The sequence below is a fragment of the Salvelinus alpinus genome, chromosome 16 (assembly GCF_045679555.1).
Source record: "Salvelinus alpinus chromosome 16, SLU_Salpinus.1, whole genome shotgun sequence".
In the NCBI taxonomy this organism is placed as follows: domain Eukaryota; kingdom Metazoa; phylum Chordata; class Actinopteri; order Salmoniformes; family Salmonidae; genus Salvelinus; species Salvelinus alpinus.
In genome coordinates, this window is record NC_092101.1 from 5640666 (window position 1) to 5661267 (window position 20602).

The following is a 20602-nucleotide window of genomic DNA, read 5'->3' on the forward strand; positions in this document are numbered from 1 at the left end:
GTTTGAAAGGTAGATGGCAGTATTTCCACGCTTGAGACTAGATCCAACATCTAAACAAAATGCACAACTACACTACATGACCAAAAGTATGTGGACACCTGCTTGTCGAACATCTCATTCCAAAATCATGTGCATTAATATGGAGTTGGTCCCCACCACTCTTCTGGGAAGGCTTTCCACTAAAAGTTGTAACATTGCTGCAGGGACTTGCTTCCATTCAGCCACAAGAGCATGCGGAAGGTCGGGCACTGATGTTGGGCGATTAGGCCTGCCTCTCAGTCAGCATTCCAATTCATCCCAAATGTGTTCAATGGGGTTGAGGTCAGGGCTCTGTGCAGGCCAGTCAAGTTTTTCCACACCGATCTCGACAAACCATTTCTGCATGGACCTTACTTTGTGCACAGGGGCATTGTCATGCTGAAACAGGAAAGGGCTTTCTCCAAACTGTTGCCACAAAGTTGGAAGCACAGAATTGTATAGAATTTCATTGTATGATGTTGCGTTAACACTTCCCTTCACTGGAACTAAGGAGCCTGAACCATGAAAAACAGCCCCAGACCACTATTAATCCTCCACCAAACTTTACAGTTGGCACTATGCATTGGGGCAGGTAGCGTTTTCCTGGCATCCGCCAAACCCAGATTCCACATACTTTGTATATATATATCGTGTATATTACCATATTGCATGTAAAAGAGGGTCAAATCCAAAAGACAACTCAATCAAGTTTTCATATTAATTTATAAAAAAAATGACAAATTACCCAGATATAAACACAAAGTAACTATAACAAGTGCATCTGTCGAACTGTTTCTATCTTTTTAATCTCCTGTTGTGTTTCCAGATGATGTCGAGGAGGTTGGTCTTGGTGACCAACGACATCATCCTCTCTACTTTACGTGGCTTTCTGCTTCTCCTTCCTCTGCTGCTCGTGGAGGTGAGGCGAGTTGAGGAGCTGGGGGGGGGGGGGGGGGGGGGCAGCTGGGAGCCTGTGGGCTTCACCCAGTTTACCACCTTCAGGAACAGACACTTGTTGATGTTGTTGACCAATGTGAAGGCAGTGCCCCGGTGGCCCAGTCTGCCTGCTCTGCCCAGCTGTGAGGAAGGAGTGACAGGACACCTAAAATGGCTTGACACCACTGAATGAGTGGCAACACACACACACACACACACACACACACACACACACACACACACTTGTAGACTATACTATACAAAAACTATTCTGTGCAAGATGTTCCCGCCAAGATGCAAGAAGGTATTGTCTCAAAAATGTATAAGACAAAAACACATCAGATTTTCCCATGCACAACAGTTGCAAATTCACCTACCATATTAAAGGTATAATACTCTTTATGGAAGTCCACTTGCTTTGCCTTGCTTCTCTTTTTGAGCCAAAGTAGCCAGACCTGGGCCGTATTCATAAAGCATCTTATAGTAGGAGAGCTGATCTAGGATCAGGTCCCAACTATCCATGTAATCTTATTAATTATGCTGTAAAAGGCTAAACTGATCCTAGATCCTAGTGTGTATGGTTTGGACCTAGGGAAACATATCTAGGGAAACCCTTTGATCATTCAACTGAATACCCCTCCCTTGGGTCTTGTTCATTAGGGCACGCAAAAGAGAATGTTTTGAAATGTTTTGCAAAGGAAAATGAAAATGTGTTTCTTATTGGACCAGTGCAGGCACTCACTCCCTGTTTCAGTCAGTTTTCTTCTGTTTGGTGCCTAATGAACCAAAGGCTGCCATTGGCCTCACCTTGAGGATGCGGTTGCGTTCCCACTGGGTCTTGTCGGAGTGGATGGCCACCGTGTTGAGGCCCATGACCTACTTCCCGGCTCACATAGCAGGTCTGCCCCCAGCTTACAGTCTATAATCACCACCACCGGAGGCTGGTACAGTTTCCCATCCTGGGCGCATACAAGATAAACACACAGGTCAGTGGTGTTATACAAAATATGATGGCCATCTCCGTCTCAAAAACATTTCTTCCTACATCTAAGGAAGAGTTGATTTATTATGCTTGTTGATGTATTATGCTGATGTTTCACCCCTCTGTACATTTACTATAAGCCATCATGAGTAATGTAAGTGGCTTGGGATAAGACAGTCTGCTAAAACCTACAAAACTAAACCTATAAAAGAACATGATAATTACATTTTATTTCAGAATTGTTGGATAACAGGTAAAATGCAGGAGTGCCAAGTCAATATCCCCCTGTATAGCAAAAAAAAGTCTGATTTACTGGGCAGTAATGCAATTTCTCCAATGGGTTTATGAAAGCACAGCCTCTTCCTGCTCCCTGCCTTGTATAGATGGTATAAACCGTTGCTTAGTTTCCTCGAGTGAGGTCATGGCTAAGGCTCCACCCATTTCCTCTGGAAAGGGGGGCGGGGCTGCAGTGATGGCTTTCTAAATATGGGCCAGTGAGAGAAGTCTTTAAGAGCTTCGAATCAAATTTTATTTGTCACATGCGCCGAATACAACAGGTATGTAGACCTTACAGTGAAATTCTGACTTACAAGCCCCTAACCAACAATGCAGTTTTAAGAAAATACCTCCCAAAAAAGTAAGAGATAAGAATAACAAATAATTAAAGAGTAGCAGTAGAGCAGCAGTAGCAGGGGGGGAAATTCCAAATAGTCTGGGTAGCCATGTGATTAGCTATGTGATTAGCTGTTCATGAGTCTTATGGCTTGGGTGTAGAAGCTGTTTAAAAGCCTCTTGGACCTAGACTTGGCGCTCCGGTACCGCTTGCCGTGCGGTAGCAGAGAGAACAGTCTATGACTAGGGTGGCTGGACTCTTTGACAATTTTTAAGGCCTCCCTTTGACACCACCTGGTATAGAGGTCCTGGATGGCAGGAAGCTTGGCCCCGGTGATGTACTGGGCCGTACGCACTACCCTCTGTAGTGCCTTGCGGTCGGAGGCCGAGCAATTGCCCATACCAGGCAGTAATGCAACCAGCCAGGATGCTCTCGATGTTGCAGCTGTAAAACCTTTTGAGGATCTGAGGACCCATGCCAAATCTTTTCAGTCTCCTGAGGGGAATAGGTTTTGTCGTGCCCTCTTCACGATTGTCTTGGTGTGCTTGGACCATGTTAGTTTGTTGGTGATGTGGATGCCAAGGAACTTGAAGCTCTCAACCTGCTCCACTGCAGCCCAGTCGATGAGAATGGGGGCGTGCTCGGTCCTCCTTTTCCTGTAGTCCACAATCATCTCCTTTGTCTTGATCACGTTGAGGGAGAGGTTGTTGTCCTTGCACCACACGGTCCTCCCTATAGGCTGTCTCATCGTTGTCTTTGATCAGGCCTACCACTGTTGTGTCATCAGCAAACTTAATGATAGTTGTTGAAGTTGTGCCTGGCCGAGTAGTCATGAGTGAACAGGGAGTACAGGAGGGGACTGAGCACGCACTCCTGAGGGGCAGACGTCTTGTGCAGCCCGTCAGGAAGTCCAGGATCCAGTTGCAGAGGGAGGTGTTTAGTCCCAGGGTCCTTAGCTTAGTGATGAGCTTTGAGGGCACTATGGTGTTGAACGCTGAGCTATATTCAATGAATAGCTTTCTCACAGTGGTGTTCCTTTTGTCCAGGTGGGAAAGGGCAGTGTGGGGTGCAATAGAGATTGCATTATCTGTGGATCTGTTGGTGCGGTATGCAAATTGGAGTGGGTCTAGAGTTTCTGGGATAATGGTGTTGATGTGAGCCATGACCAGCCTTTCAAAGCATATTATAGCTACAGACGTGAATGCTATGGGTCGGTCGTCATTTAGGCAGGTTACCTTAGCGTTCTTTGACACAGGGACTATGGTGGTCTGCTTGAAACATGTTGGTATTACAGACTCAGACAGAGAGAGGTTGAAAATATCAGTGAAGACACTTGCCAGTTGGTCAGCGCATGCTCAGAGTACACGTCCTGGTAATCTGTCTGGCCCAGCGGCCATGTGAATGTTGACCTGTTTAAAGGTCTTACTTACATCAGCTGCGGAGAGTGTGATCACACAGTCATCCTGAACAGCTGATGCTCTCATGCATGTTTCAGTGTTACTTGCTTCGAATCGAGCATAGAAGTTATTTAGCTCGTCTGGTAGGCTTGTGTCACTGGGCAGCTCTCGGCTGTGCTTCCCTTTGTAGTCTTTAATAGTTTGCAAGCTCTGCCATATACGGCGAGCGTCGGAGCCGGTGTAGTACGATTCGATCTTAGTCCTGTATTGATGCTTTGCCTGTTTGATGGTTCATCGGAGGGCATAGCGGGATTTCTTATAAGCTTCCGGGTTAGAGTCCCGCTCCTTGAAAGCGGCAGATCTACCCTTTAGCTCAGTGCGAGTGTTGCCTGTAATCCATGGATTCTGGTTGGGGTATGTACGTACAGTCACTGTGGGGACGACGTCCTCAATGCACTTATTGATAAAGCCAGTGACTGATGTGGTGTACTCTTCAATGCCATCGGAAGAATCACGGAACATATTCCAGTCTGTATTAGCAAAACAGTCCTGTAGTTTAGCATCTGCTTCATCTGACCACTTTTTTATAGACTGAGTCACTGGTGCTTCCTACTTTCATTTTTGCTAGTAAGCAGGAATCAGGAGGATAGAGTTATGGTCAGATTTGCCAAATGGAGGGCGAAGAAGAGCTTTGTACGTGTCTCTGTGTGTGGAGTAAAGGTGGTCTAGAATTGTTTTCCCTCCGGTTGCACATTTAACATGCTGATAGAAATTGGCTAAAACTTATTTAAGTTTCCCTGCATTAAAGTCCCCGGCCACTAGGAGCGCCACCTCTGGATGAGCGTTTTCCTGTTTGCATATGGCAGAATACAGCTCATTGAGTGCAGTTTTAGTGCCAGCCTAGGTCTGTGGTGGTATGTAGACAGCTACAAAAAATACAGATGAAAACTCTCTTGGTAGATAGAGTATCTCATGATAAGCTGTAGATCACACTAACTCAGGCGGGCAAAGCCTTGAGACGTTTACAAATATGCATAGGCCCCCGACCCGTGTCTTACCAGAGGCTGCTGTTCTGTCCTGCCGATAGAGTGTATAACCCGCCAGGTGTATGTTCTTAATGTCGTCGTTCAGTCACAACTCAGTGAAACATAAGATATTACAGTTTTTAATGTCCTGTTGGTAGTATATACGTGCTTTCAGTTCATCCCATTTATTTTCCTGCAATTGAACGTTAGCTAGCAGAACGGAAGGCAAGGGCAGATTAGCCACTCTTCGGCTGATCCTCACAATGCATCCTGATCTCTTTCCGCGAAACCTACGTTTCCTTTTACAGCGAATTACGGGGATCTGGGCCTGGTTGGGTGTCTGTAGTATATCCCTCGTGTCCGACTCATTGAAGAAGAACTCGTCAAATTTGAGGTGAGTAATCTTAGTTCTGATGTCCAGAAGCTCTTTTCGGGCATAAGAGACGGTAGCAGCAACATTATGTACAAAAGAAGTTACGAACAACGTGAAAAAACAAACAAAATAGCATGGTTGGTTAACAGCCGATAAGACGGCAGCCCTCCCCTCCAGCGTCATCTCAGTCCTCACACAGCAGGAATGACCATTTTTCAGACTTAATAACACTCCATTCTGAGAGTGTCTGCTTTATGACACTATACAGAAATTACTGACCAATCCGGAAACTTAAATTAACATTAAATAAAATCTACACCAGGGTTGGGTTCATGAGGGCACGCAACGGAAAACATTATAAATAATTCTGCAGACATGCCCCTCCCCGTTTCAGTTTATTTTCTTCTGTTTAGTGACTAATGACCATGACCCAGTACACTGAAGAAAAAACAAACAGTTTTCATATATACTGAACAAATATATAAACAGAACATGCAACAATTTCAAAGACTTTGAGTTACAGTTCATATAAATAGTTAATTTGAAATAAATTCATTAGGCCCTAATCCAGTGGTTCTTAAACTTTTTCAGCCTGGGACCAAATGAGAAATTCTGTGTTTTCCTGGGACCCAAACTTAGGAACATATGCAACTATACGTAAATATTGGTACATTTCATTGCCCTTATACCTAAAACAAATGCAATATAGACAAAACCAAATAACAATGAAATTAAATATATATATAAATATCTAGTCATGTTTATTTCCCCCCATTAAAAACACTCTTACATATCTGTCTAGGTTGGAACTGTTGCTGTTAAAATACAATACATATTTTTTATTCTGAACTGGAATAAACTGATTGATCACATCACACAGATGTAAACCAGAAAACACACACACACAACAAGCATGTCTATTTTGGGGAAAGTTTTTGACAGTCCAACATTGAGGTCAGGTTCAGCATTGAGACTGTTTCTGTACTTGTTTTTTTTAAAGTATGTCAGAGTTAAGAACCCTGACTCGCGTAGATATGTGGTGCCAAACTGGATCAGAACATCTAATGCTTTCTCAGTCAGGCAGGCAGACGCTTCCTGCTGTAGATGAGCAACCCAGAACTGTGTGAGTGTTTGCCTCAAAAAGCATCTTGCTTCAATAAGTTGATTCCAGTTCAGAATAAAAAGTATTACTTGTATTTTAACAACAACAGTTCCAACCTAGACTAGTTTTTGACAATCATTTCTACAGTACGAGGTACAGTAGGCCTGATAATTTTTCATCTTCATCTGTACTGTTACTAAGGGCCGCACTATCAGTGCTAGCTAGCTTGCTTTGGCTAATGTTAGCAATTAGCGGTCTAAGGCACTGCATCGCACTACACTACACTACAGATCCTGGTTCAATCCTAGGCTGTGTCGCAGCCGGCTGCGACCGGGAGACCCATGAGGCAGCGTACAATTGGCCCAGCGTCGTCCGGTTTAGGGGCGGGTTTGGCAGGCCGGGTTGTCCTTGTCCCATTGCGCCCGGGAGACCCATGAGGCAACTCAGTACAGGAGTTGCAGCGATGAGACAAGATTGGATACCACGAAATTGGGGAGAAAAAAGGGGTTAATTAAAAAAGATATAATAATAATTGGGGAGAATTTTTTTTTTGAGGGCCAGGGGATTGTTTGAAAGAGAAACTCACATCTACTACTCCCTTATTTCTGCTTTTTAACACCTGTTAAAAAATGACAATGCCTTGCTAGCTGACTTACTTTTCCACTGTCGAAGCACAGTTTCCTGAACCATTCTGCCCTGTTCTAAAAAAAACTCCCTGGGTTTTCCATCATGCTGTGGATGTTTGGTCAGGATGTGTCGTTTTATTAATTTGTTCATTTTGAGAGACTTTTTTACTAAGCACTTCCCGCACAATACACATTGTGGACCCTCCTGGTTATTTCTTAAAGTTTGTATGAAAGAGGGAGAAACTCATGACAATTGAGCTCAGTCAGAACTTGTGGCTAGCATGGATCCATTTGATAACAGCGGTGGCACATCTCCTTCGCATAGAGTTGATTGTGGCCTGTGGAATGTTGTCCCAATCCTCTTCAATGGCTGTGCGAAGTTGCTGGATATTGGTGGGAACTGGAGCACACTGCCGTACACTCTGTCATACACTTCGATCCAGAGCATCCCAAACATGCTCAATGGGTGACATTTCTGGTAAATATGCAGGCCATGGAAGAACTGGGACATTTTCAGCTTCCAGGAATTGTCTACAGGTCCTTCAGACATGGGGCCGTGCATTATCATGCTGAAACATGAGGTGATGGCGACGGATAATTGGCACGATAATAGGCCTCAGGATCTTGTAATGGTATCTCTGTGCATTCAAATTGCCATCAATAAAATGCAATTGTGTTCATTGTCCGTAGCTTATGCCTGCCCATACCATAACCCCACCATGGGACACTCTGTTCACAATGTTGACATCAGCAAACCACTCGCCCACACGACACCATACACGTGGTCTGCGGTTGTAAGACCGGTTGTACGTACTGCCAAATTCTCTAAAACAACGTTATGGTAGAGAACTTAGCATCCAATTCTCTGGCAACAGCTCTGTTGGACATTCCTGCCAATTGCACACTCCCTCAACTTGAGACATCTGTGGCATTGTTGTGTGACAAAACTGCACATTTTAGTGGCCTTTTATTGGCCCCAGCACAAGGTGCACCTGTGTAATAATCATGCTGTTTAAATCAGCTTCTTGATATGCCACACCTCTCAGGTGGATGGATTATCTTGGCAAAGAAGAATAGCTCCCTAACAAGGATGTAAACAAATGCCAATCTGGCAGATGTTGGCGCAGGCCTGGTTCTTGTCCACAGTAGCGATGCAGAGCGGGTCCTGGGTCAGTCGGGCCGCCTCTGTGCCCTTGTGGATGGTGGCGGACGTCAACAGGGTCTGTTGCTCCTCTGGGACATGCTCCAGAACCTCCAGGACCTGCTGCTGGAAGCCCATCTTCAGCATGGTGTCAGCCTGCAAACTAAATACAACAGTCATTATAATATCAGCCTAAATAATATTAAAGGCCCACTCCTTCATAAAAATAACAAATAGAGTTATCATGATATACAGTACCAGTCAAAAGTTTGGACATCTACTCAATTATTTTTACTATTTTCTACATTGTAGAATAACAGTGATGACATCAAAACTATGAAATAACACATATGAAATCATGTAGTGACCAAAAAAGTGTATATTTTATATTTGAGATTCTTCAAAGTAGTCACACTTTGTCTTGATGACAGCTTTGCACACTCTTGGCATTCTCTCAAACAGGTGTTTGAAAATACCATGCATTTTGTCTTACCCAAATTCAGAACCAGCTTTAAATCATACAGATTATGTTGTATGATGTTAAATGCTCTTTGGGAATTTTCAAAAGCTAAAGATAATCTACTACCACTTGAATAAAGAACAGTAGCATCTACATAAAAATGAACATCCGCTGTTTCAATATGATTCCCAATGTTGTTGATATACAAAATGAACAACAATGGGCCCAAAATAGAACCTTGCGGAACACCTGAGCACAACTCTATGGACTCAGATTCACAACCATCCGCCATTACACATTGTGTATGATTTGATAGGTAATTTATAAACCAATCTAGAGCATGACCAGTAATTCCACGACATTTTAATCTTTGCACTAACACAGCATGGTCCACGGTGTCAAATGCCTTTGACAAATCAATAAAGACAGACACACAATGTAACTTCTTGTCAAGAGAACGGTGGATGTCATTAAAAACCTTCAATGTTGCTGAAACAGTGCTGTGGCCAGACCTAAAACCTGATTGCATTCCATTTAAGATGTTGTTTTCTTGGAAGTAGGCCTTCAGCTGCCTACTAACTAAGGACTCCAGTACCTTTGACAGTACAGACAATTTTGATATGGGTCGATAGTTGTCAAGTAGCGAAGGATCTCCACCTTTCAGGAGAGGCAGTACAAAAGCAGATTTCCATAACTTGGGGATTTCCTTAACATTAAGCTTGAGGTAAAAAAATACATGTTACGGGTGGAGCAATGATGTCTACAGCTAGGTGTAGGAAGTGGGGGTCTAGTTCATCAGGACCAGGGGATTTTTTTCTATCAATTTCTTTCAGGGCTTTACGCAATTCTGAAACAGAGAAGGATGAAAAGGAGAACCTGGCGAAGGAGTGCACAGGGGTGTCAGGTAAATTGATAGGGGGCTCAATAATACCTTTTGACCTTTTCAAATAAACTGCCTACATATAGAAAATGCTGGAGGTTCTCTCAGTTACCATCTGTGTGTCTACCAACAATTGTTTGGGAAGCTGTGTATCTTTTTTGCACTCCAAACCTTTCACTAATTGCCAAAATGTTGATGGATTATTTAAATTATCCGAAGTAGATTTCAGGTAGTGGTCTGCTTTCAATTTACGGATCCTAATTCAAAAGGCTCTCGCACATCTGAGCTATCTTTTTTGGCAGGTGCATGGTAACAGTTGAATAAAATGAGAAAAAATAAGAAACCCGCACACCGCTCTTGATAGTATCACCGCTCTCCAATAGGCTTTACGCATCGGCCTCACAGCCTTCGTCAGATCTTTGACGAAGGCCGCGAGGCCGATGCGTAAAGCTTATTGGAGAGAAGTGATACTATCAAGAGTGGTGTGCGGGTTTCTTATTTTTTTTCAATTTACGGATCATAGCCACACCCATATTTTGAAGACGGTTAAAAGCCATCCAATCATCAACCGAACCAGACCCTCTTGCTTAAGCCCACATTGCATTTCGTTCCCTTATGATTTTAGTAAGTTCCTCAGTAAACAAAGGGTTCTGTCTGCCCTTAATCCTTATTTTTTTAAAGGGACATGCCTGTTGCATAAATCCTGGAATGCGTTGTGGAAGGAAGAAAAGGCTAGTTCAACATCAGGGATTAATTCCATTCTATTCCATTCAATGCTAGATACATCATGTAAAAAACCTTGAATATGAAACCGCTTCCAGTTTCTTTTGGTAATGACACGTGGAGATTGCTTAGGAATTTTACCATCTCTCACACAGGCAATAGCACAGTGATCCCTTTTGTCATTTGCAAAAATACCAGAAGCATTAAAATGATGAGGAGTATTGGTATTTTTTAGACCAGTGGAAATTTGTCCTTTGGTCTGATGAGTCCAAATTTGAGATTTTTGGTTCCAACTACTGTGTCTTTGTGAGACGCAGAGTAGGTGAACGGATGATCTCCGCATGTGTGGTTCCCACCGTGATGCATGGAGGAGGAGGTGTGATGGTGTGGGGGTGCTTTGCTGGTGACACTGTCAGTGATTTATTTAGATTTCTAGGCACACTTAACCAGCATGGCTACCCCAGCATTCTGCAGCAATACCGCTCGCTTAGTGGGGCTATCATTTGTTTTTCAACAGGACAATGACCCAAAACACACCTTCAGGCTGTGTATGGGCTATTTGACCAATGAGGGTGATGGAGTGCTGCATCAGATGACCTGGCCTCCACAATTACCCAACCTCAACCCAATTGAGATGGTTTGGGATGAGTTGGACCGCAGAGTGAAGGAAATGCAGCCAACAAGTGCTCAGCATATATTGGAACTCCTTCAAGACTGTTAGAAAAGCATTCCAGGTGAAGCTGGTTGAGAGAATGCAAAGAGTGTGCAAAGCTGTCATCAAGGCAAAGGGTGGCTCCTTTGAAGAATCTAAAATCTATTTTGGTTACTAAAATACTAAAATACACTTTTTTGGTTACTACATGATTCCATATGTGTTATTTCATAATGTTGAGGTCTTCACTATTATTCTACAATGTAGAAAATAGTAAAATTAAGAAACCCTTGAATGAGAGGTGTGTCCAAACTTTTGACTGGTACTGTCCAATTTGTAAGTCGCTCTGGATAAGAGCGTCTGCTAAATGACTTAAATGTAAATGTATGCCTGAATGATGTTGGTAAGAGGAATACCTATTTTTCTTCAGCTACACAATGCTGATATAGTATTACTGGTACACAGTTTGGGGGTCAATGCAATTTTAATAGTTGAATTTATGAATTCAAATGCCTGTATATTCAGGATTTTAGGATTGCTCATTCAGCAAATCACCAGCAGAGAGTTGCCTTTGAATCCATTTTCCCATTCACTGTGTTGGTTGTGCTCATAACATTTATCGTAACTTCAATGCATATACTTGCATGTATAGGTCTAAAAATGGCAAAAAATTGCCACTTTCACCAAGATAAAAAAAAAACTATATGTGTTACAAATGTAAAAAGCATATCTATCATCCTTTCTCCCAATTGCTAGAAAAATCTGAGATACCCAAAATATTTTTGGGCCTTACTGGCATGGAATCACTCTATACTTGTTTTCACAGATAAAGCATTATAAATTAAAAAGGTAAATGTACTTTGCACGTAGATTTAATCGAGACAATATTATCATGTTTTTACTGTACAAAGTTCAGCTTTTGCCAAAGTTTTTGAAAGGCTGTAGACTTCCTTTCTCATGGGTAGCAGCATACCGGTAGCCTATAATTTAAGATGGTAGCTAAGCCACAGAACATAAATAGGCCTGTGCTTATGAATTACTCATTACTGTTGCTTCAAGGGGGACAGAGTGAGCGAGTGGATCAAATTGAGTTAACAGCTGTACCTTTGGATTTTCAAAGTTTAGCCTAGGTGCTTTTTCAGTACTTATTTTTTTCAACCGGTTTGGCAAAATTAGCGTGGGGGGGCTGGTAGTGGGCCTGGCCAATGACGCAGTCTCCGACCAAACGTTTTAGTTGCCCTCTTCTTGGCTGCAGATACAAAATTGTACCACTTTTTTTTTAAGAGACCCTAAAAATCTACTTATCCCTTTGAAAAACGGTCTATGTAGCATTGATATGAGTCAAACATTTATTCTAGTGTCAAAAGTGACTACAAAGTGTAAATACAATAATTTTGGTCATCTCAGTGCGTCACAATGAGTATATGAAGATTTGTTTTGGATTACAATTATGTAAACAAATCCTGCCCCTTTTTTCCCAAACTCTGCCCACGTCGCTTCCCTTCATTGAAATGGGGCTCCATTGTTTCATTTCCCCCAATGCGTTCAAAGGCCATTTAAGCCCTAGCTATACGGATTGACCAACTATGATTTGCATACCTTGCCGATGGACCCGATCTTGTGGAATACGTGGTTGGAGTTCATTGGTCCCAGTGGTGGTAGCTAGACCATAGACTGCTGGTTATGTATCTGGTTAGGTATATTTTGATAATTATTATCATCATCATCGCTATCATTTCTCACCTTACCTACCTAGCTAACTACCTAATTAACTATGCAACTACCTAGCTAACTACTTATCTACCCAGTTAGCTACCCACCTAGCTAGATGGCTAATGTTAGCCTAACTCAATACAACTCTGATTTCGCTTGGAAACACAATAACATTTCAAAAGGCTAATTAATTAGTCACAATTGTGATGTCCCCAGATTGACTTTAGATGCAGTATAACTTTAGCTAGCTAACTAAGATTGATGGAACCACCGTATTTTAGCTAGCTAACATTAGCATTGCAGCTATTTTTGACGAACTTTGCTAGTAAACGTAATGGCAATATTGCCATCTCGCTAAAGTAAATTTGACGACGACATAAAATGGTAAAGTTGTTTCCTACAAATCATTATCCTTCTTTAGCAATGTCATTGTATTTCAAAGTATTTCTAAGTTAGTGTAATTTAGACAAAACAGTGCAACCCATGTCTAGGGCACAAATAAATATTGGATGCAGCTATGGTGGTACTAGCTAACTATAATTGAGGGATGATAACAACCGTTGAAGCTGTTTTTCTGTTAGACAAAGTGCACAGTTGGGTGCCAGACTGATCCCCTTGTCATGAACGGACGCCGGGAGCTACCAGAAGGAGCAATAATTGGTATCATAACATGTCCAGCAATGTGATTGCAATGGTTTAGCGACCTCCAAAAATAACTTAATTCACTGTACACTTGCTATTTTTCACAGCTTGTCAGGCAAGACCTCAGAATAAAAGTGTCATGCAACACAAGTACCATTGTGACACTTCCTCCTTTGTTGCCAGTCTCCCTCGACTCCTATGAAAAGGACACTCCATCATGAGGCCACTGATAGTAACCTAACGTAGCAGGGGTAAAAAAAAAAAAAAACGCCTGAAATTAGATCCTGCACATACTGGTCCTGACGAGAAGAAACATAACTGTTAGGAGGTTACACAGACACACAGAGAGATCTTTGAGGGGCCAGGAGTTGATCTATGCTGCTATGCCCATAAATGGGGCTATGGCAAACACCTCACCTCACCATCTCTTGCCTCTCACCAACTGTCGTGGATGGGGAAAACAGAATTAGGTAGGTTTAGTCTGACCTGTTCAAACTTCAACGTAGTACTTGTTTGTGTGTCTGATATTACCTATCCTAACTGCTATTGGTAATAGAACAGTGACTGTGGGTACTGTATGTGTTCACAAAAACATGTATGGAGCCAGCACATGGAGACTTTCTAGATGATGTGATGAAGTCCAGACCGACAGACAGGCTTGATACTGATGACTCTAAATGGAGAGAGAACTGGCACTCAGCATTAACATTTTACTAGACAACGTTTACTTGTATTGTCTTTTTTTGCAGTCCGTATGGGGAGGGAGAAACCCTGTGTATTCTGAACCAGGATCAGGGAACTCCTGTTGTATACGGGACACGACACAGGAAGGTATGACCACGGACATGTTTGTCAAGGTAGCCCCATTACCACCTGACAAAATGCTGATAGGCACAGTATCTGTATCGGCTGATAACAACAATGAAAGGTGCACATTGTTATATTAGCATAACTGCTTCTATGGTATTATGTAAAGGGTAGTTTATTCTACATGGACCTGCTACTACATTTGAAAGTTATCAAACCCCTTAGTTTAGAATATCTACATAAATTCAGCAATTGCATTCTTACTCTGTAGGCTACTGATGGTAATTGGTAATGTTAATTTTCTGTAATTTGATCGCTGTTTTGTTTCATATTGTGTCTGTTGTGATCAAAGCATCCTTGTGAATGAGACTCTGGTGTCAATGGATTTTCCCTCAATAAATAAATAAAAGCTTCCTCTGGCATCTCACCATGTTATTGAACTCAGCCTGCAGGATGTTTGTTTGTTGTGATTGAGTGGGGTGAATCAAATCAAATGTATTTATATACCCCTTCTTACATCAGCTGATATCTCAAAGTGCTGTACAGAAACCCAGCCTAAAACCCCAAACAGCAAGCAATGCAAGTGTAGAAGCACGGTGGCTAGGAAAAACTCCCTAGAAAGGCCAAAACCTAGGAAGAAACCTAGAGAGGACCCAGGCTATGAGGGTTGGCCAGTCCTCTTCTGGCTGTGCCGGGTGGAGATTAAACCACTGCTGGCAAGGTTCTGTCAGATGGGTAACAGATGCGGTGCCAAGGGCAGTAAGCCAAAAAAACAGGCCAAATCAGCGGGTGCAGTTCCCCGTTAAATATATATTTTTTGGAGCGGCAATGATTTAAATGAATATAACAGAAACACTATACTTGGGTGTATGGTTGTTTGTGGGGGAAGGGGTTGAGTGTGTGTGTGTGTATCCCACAACTGTTGCTAGGGAGTATAGACTCACAATTGTTTGCTAAAATAATAATTGCTTGCCAAAATGTAATTTTTGTAATGGCAATACTGGTAAGAGGTAACAATCCTTTGTTTAAACTACCTACATTATTACAAATATGACTAGTTAATTATGGAAATTAAGATGAGCAGGATTCACATATATACAGTTGAAGTCGGAAGTTTACATACACTTAGGTTGGAGTCATAAAAACTAGTTTTTCAACCACTCCACAAACTTCTTGTTAACAAACTATAGTTTTGGAAAGTCGGTTAGGACATCTACTTTGTGCATGACACAAGTAATTTTTCCAACAATTGTTTAGACAGATTATTTCACTTATATTTCACTGTATCACAATTCCAGTGGGTCAGACGTTTACATACACTAAGTTGAGAGCGCCTATAAACAGCTTGGAAAATTCCAGAAAATGATGACATGGCTTTAGAAGCTTCTGATAGACTAATTGACATCATTTGAGTACCTGTGGATGTATTTCAAGGCCTACCTTCAAACTCATTGCCGCTTTGCTTGACATCATGGGAAAATCAAAATAAATCAGCCAAGACCTCAATAAAAATTGTAGACCTCCACAAGTCTGGTTCATCCTTGGGAGCAATTTCCAAACGCCTGAAGGTACCACGTTTATCTGTACAAACAATAGTACGCAAGTATAAACACCATGGGACCACGCAGCCGTCATACTGCTCAGGAAGGAGACGCGTTCTGTCTCCTAGAGATGAACGTACTTTGGTGCGAAAAGTGCAAATCAATCCCAGAACAGCAGCAAAGGACCTTGTGAAGATGCTGGAGGAAACGGGTACAAAAGTATCTATATCCACAGTTAAACGAGTCCTATATCGGCATAACCTGAAAGGCCGCTCAGCAAGGAAGAGGCCACTGCTCCAAAACCGCCATAAAACAGCCAGACTACGGTTTGCAACTGCACATGGGGACAAAGATCGTATTTTTTGGAGAAATGTCCTCTGGTCTGATGAAACAAAAATAGAACTGTTTGGCCATAATGACCATCGTTATGTTTGGAGGAAAAAGGGGACGCTTGAAAGCCGAAGAACACCATCTCAACCGTGAAGCACGGGGGTGGCAGCATCATGTTGTGGGGGTGGTGCTTTGCTGTAGGAGGGACTGGTGAACTTCACAAAATAGATGGCATCATGAGGTAGGACAATTATGTGGATATATTGAAGCAATATCTCAAGACATCAGTCAGCAAGTTAAAGCTTGGTTGCAAATGGGTCTTCCAAATGGACAATGACCCAAGCATACTTCCAAAGTTGTGGAAAATGGCTTAAGGACAACAAAGTCAAGGTATTGAGTGGCCATCACAAAGCCCTGACCTCATCCTATAGAAAATTTGTGGGCAGAACTGAAAAAAGCGTGTGCGAGCAAGGAGGCCTAGAAACCTGACTCAGTTACACCAGCTCTGTCAGGAGGAATGGGCCAAAACAAGCTCCCGCGCTCAGGTCTGTTCAACGCTGGTCCGACCAATCTGATTCCACGCTTCAAGACTGCTTCGATCACGCGGATTGGAATATGTTCCGCATTGCGTCCAACAACAACATTGACGAATATGCTGATTCGGTGAGCGAGTTCATTAGAAAGTGCATTGACGATGTCGTACCCACAGCAACGATTAAAACATTCCCAAACCAGAAACCGTGGATTGACGGCAGCATTCGCGTGAAACTGAAAGCTCGAACCACTGCTTTTAACCAGGGCAAGGTGACCGGAAACATGACCGAATACAAACAGTGTAGCTATTCTCTCCGCAAGGCAATCAAACAAGCTAAGTCCCAGTACAGAGACAAAATAGAGTCGCAATTCAACAGCTCAGACACAAGAGGTATGTGGCAAGGTCTACAGTCAATCACGGATTACAAAAAGAAAACCAGCCCCGTCGTGGACCAGGATGTCTTGCTCCCAGACAGGCTAAATAACTTTTTTGCTCGCTTTGAGGACAATACAGTGCCACTGACACGGCCCGCTACCAAAACCTGCGGGCTCTCCTTCACTGCAGCCGAGGTGAGTAAAACATTTAAACGTGTTAACCCTCGCAAGGCTGCAGGCCCAGACGGCATTCCCAGCCGCGTCCTCAGAGCATGCGCAGACCAGCTGGCTGGTGTGTTTACGGACATATTCAATCAATCCTTATCCCAGTCTGCTGTTCCCACATGCTTCAAGAGGGCCACCATTGTTCCTGTTCCCAAGAAAGCTAAGGTAAGGTAAGGTAACTGAGCTAAACGACTACCGCCTCGTAGCACTCACTTCCGTCATCATGAAGTGCTTTGAGAGACTAGTCAAGGACCATATCACCTCCACCCTACCGGACACCCTAGACCCACTCCAATTTGCTTACCGACCCAATAGGTCCACAGACGACGCAATCGCAACCACACTGCACACTGCCCTAACCCATCTGGACAAGAGGAATACCTATGTGAGAATGCTGTTCATCGACTACAGCTCAGCATTTAACACCATAGTACCCTCCAAACTCGTCATCAAGCTCGAGACCCTGGGTCTCGACCCCGCCCTGTGCAACTGGGTCCTGGACTTCCTGACGGGCCGCCCCCAGGTGGTGAGGGTAGGTAACAACATCTCCACCCCGCTGATCCTCAACACTGGGGCCCCACAAGGGTCCATTCTGAGCCCTCTCCTGTACTCCCTGTTCACCCACGACTGCGTGGCCATGCACGCCTCCAACTCAATCATCAAGTTTGCGGATGACACTACAGTGGTAGGCTTGATTACCAACAACGACGAGACGGCCTACAGGGAGGAGGTGAGGGCCCTCGGAGTGTGGTGTCAGGAAAATAACCTCACACTCAACGTCAACAAAACAAAGGAGATGATTGTGGACTTCAGGAAATAGCAGAGGGAGCACCCCCCTATCCACATCGACGGGTCAGTAGTGGAGAAGGTGGAAAGTTAAGTTCCTCGGTGTACACATCACGGACAAACTGAATTGGTCCACCCACGCAGCAGCGCCTCTTCAACCTCAGGAGGCTGAAGAAATTTGGCTTGTCACCAAAAGCACTCACAAACTTCTACAGATGCACAATCGAGAGCATCCTGTCGGGCTGTATCACCGCCTGGTACGGCAACTGCTCCGCCCACAACCGTAAGGCTCTCCAGAGGGTAGTGAGGTCTGCACAACGCATCACCGGGGGCAAACTACCTGCCCTCCAGGACACCTACACCACCCGATGTCACAGGAAGGCCATAAAGATCATCAAGGACAACAACCACCCAAGCCACTGCCTGTTCACCCTGCTATCATCCAGAAGGCGAGGTCAGTACAGGTGCATCAAAGCAGGGACCGAGAGACTGAAAAACAGCTTCTATCTCAAGGCCATCAGACTGTTAAACAGCCACCACTAACATTTAGCGGCCGCTGCCAACATACTGACTCAACTTCAGCCACTTTAATAATGGGAATTGATGGAAATTATGTAAAAATGTACCACTAGCCACTTTAAACAATGCCACTTAATATAATGTTTACATACCCTACATTACTCATCTCATATGTATATGTATATACTGTACTCTATATCATCTACTGCATCTTGCCATCTTTATGTAATACATGTATCACTAGCCACTTTAAACTATGCCACTTTATGTTTACATACCCTACATTACTCATCTCATATGTATATACTGTACTCTATACCATCTACTGCATCTTGCCTATGCCGTTCTGTACCATCACTCATTCATATATCTTTATGTACATATTCTTTATCCCTTTACACTTGTGTGTATAAGGTAGTAGTTGTGGAATTGTTAGGTTAGATTACTTGTTGGTTATTACTGCATTGTCGGAACTAGAAGCACAAGCATTTCGCTACACTCGCATTAACATCTGCTAACCATGTGTATGTGACAAATAAAATTTGATTTGATTTGAAAATTCACCCAACTTATTGTGGGAAGCTTGTGGAAGGCTACCCAAAATGTTTGACCCAAGTTAACAATTTAAAGGCAATGCTACCAAATACTAATTGAGTGTATGCAAACTTCTAACCCACTGGGAATGTGATGAAAGTAATAAAAGCTGAAATAAATCATTCTCTCTACTATTATTCTGATGGATAGGATTAAATGATTAAATGTCAGGAATTGTGAAAAACTGAGTATAAATGTATTTGGCTAGGTGTATGTAAACTTCCGACTTCAACTGTATATCAGGAGCTGTGCCAGGCCCGCCACGTCTGTTGACTCATCCAGCTGCAACGGATAGAATTCCCTGGCTTGTACGCAAAGCAGTAATTGTTTCAAAACATCTCCTGCCATGTCACTAACGCGTCGTGAAACAGTGTTGTTAAAGGAAGGCATTGTCTGTATAGTTTTTGGGGCCTTTTCCCCCAGCATTATCCCAGCCATCTCCACGGAAGCAGGAAGAATTAAGTCCGCCACAATAGTATGGGGCTTGCCTGTCCTAGCCACTCGGTAGCTCACCATATAAGACGCTTCTAGACCGTTCTTATTAATGGTATCTGTTGCTTTTATACATGTCTTACTACTTGAAAGTCGTCTTAAATCTCGCTCAAAAAACTCCTGTAGCTTATTTTTCAAATTGGCAAGCGTTGTTTCTATATGTCTGCACAAGAGTGGAGGTTTCATCGAGTCGTGAGATTGTACTTTTGCACATATAACACACTGTGGCTGAGGAAAGGTACTACTCCCAATTTAAGTGAACTCCAAATCAATGTAGTTCTCATCATATTTGCGCCTCTTCGATGGTCCAACATCCCTGTCTGTTGTTCAGTGCTTTCCCGGGTAAGGGGGCAGTAGTTCTTCAGTTGCATCATATTCCCAACTGCCAAGTGTCCATGCTAGCTGGGCTAACAACAAATGCAGAATTACTGATTCTAGCATTGGATGTGCTCGTGGAAGCAGAACAATTTGTGTCGTCAACAGGTGCAGGTGTAGTACTGCTAGTAGTACTACTGCTAGTAGTAGCAGTACTACCAGTAGAGCTGGCATGTGTCCCTATGGACGCGGGCCTTACCTTCTTTTTTTTAAACCAATTTTCGAGCAAACAGAATGAGCAGCAGCTACGTTTGGCTGGTTAATGTGATTGGTTGTTAATTATTTGACTAGGTTACCTGTATTTGACATTGTGTTGTTATTTCGCTGAACACTAGATGGTTTAATTTTGGCATTAAAACGAGGCTACTCAGACAAAAAAAAAACTCACCCACATGTATTGCCCCGTTGGAAAATATAAATGGACTGTTTGAAAACGTTAACAAATAAAAATGTATTAACCATATAATTTCCTTGTCCTTTAAAAAAAAATGTGAACCACATTTTTATTTGGCGTACCCCCGACGGCATTTCGGTAACCCAGTTTGGGAATACCTGATGTAGTGTATCTTGTCCACCAACTCAGAACGCAGACTAATGTTGATGACGTCTCCAGTTAAGTGCATGCTGGACAATGTAGTTCAGGCCAAATATTCTCACGACAGGAAACAAGTAGGCTTCTGCATGTTGGATTTGTAGTTTAAAAAAACAAACATTTACAAACAAATTTACAAACATGTCCGA

General features: G+C 42.9%; 1 protein-coding gene across 1 annotated transcript; it reads right to left on the minus strand.

Annotated features, from left to right (window-relative positions):
* Window positions 1-752: 752 nt before the first annotated feature.
* On the minus strand, window positions 753-20445 carry LOC139540680 (probable ATP-dependent RNA helicase DDX59). Its single transcript, XM_071344532.1, has 3 exons — window positions 20250-20445; window positions 1762-8376; window positions 753-1095 (listed from the first exon to the last, which is right to left on the minus strand). The coding sequence occupies exons 2-3, from the start codon at window positions 1825-1827 to the stop codon at window positions 814-816; spliced, it is 348 nt and encodes a 115-aa protein (XP_071200633.1). The 5' UTR covers window positions 1828-8376; window positions 20250-20445; the 3' UTR covers window positions 753-813.
* Window positions 20446-20602: the final 157 nt, after the last annotated feature.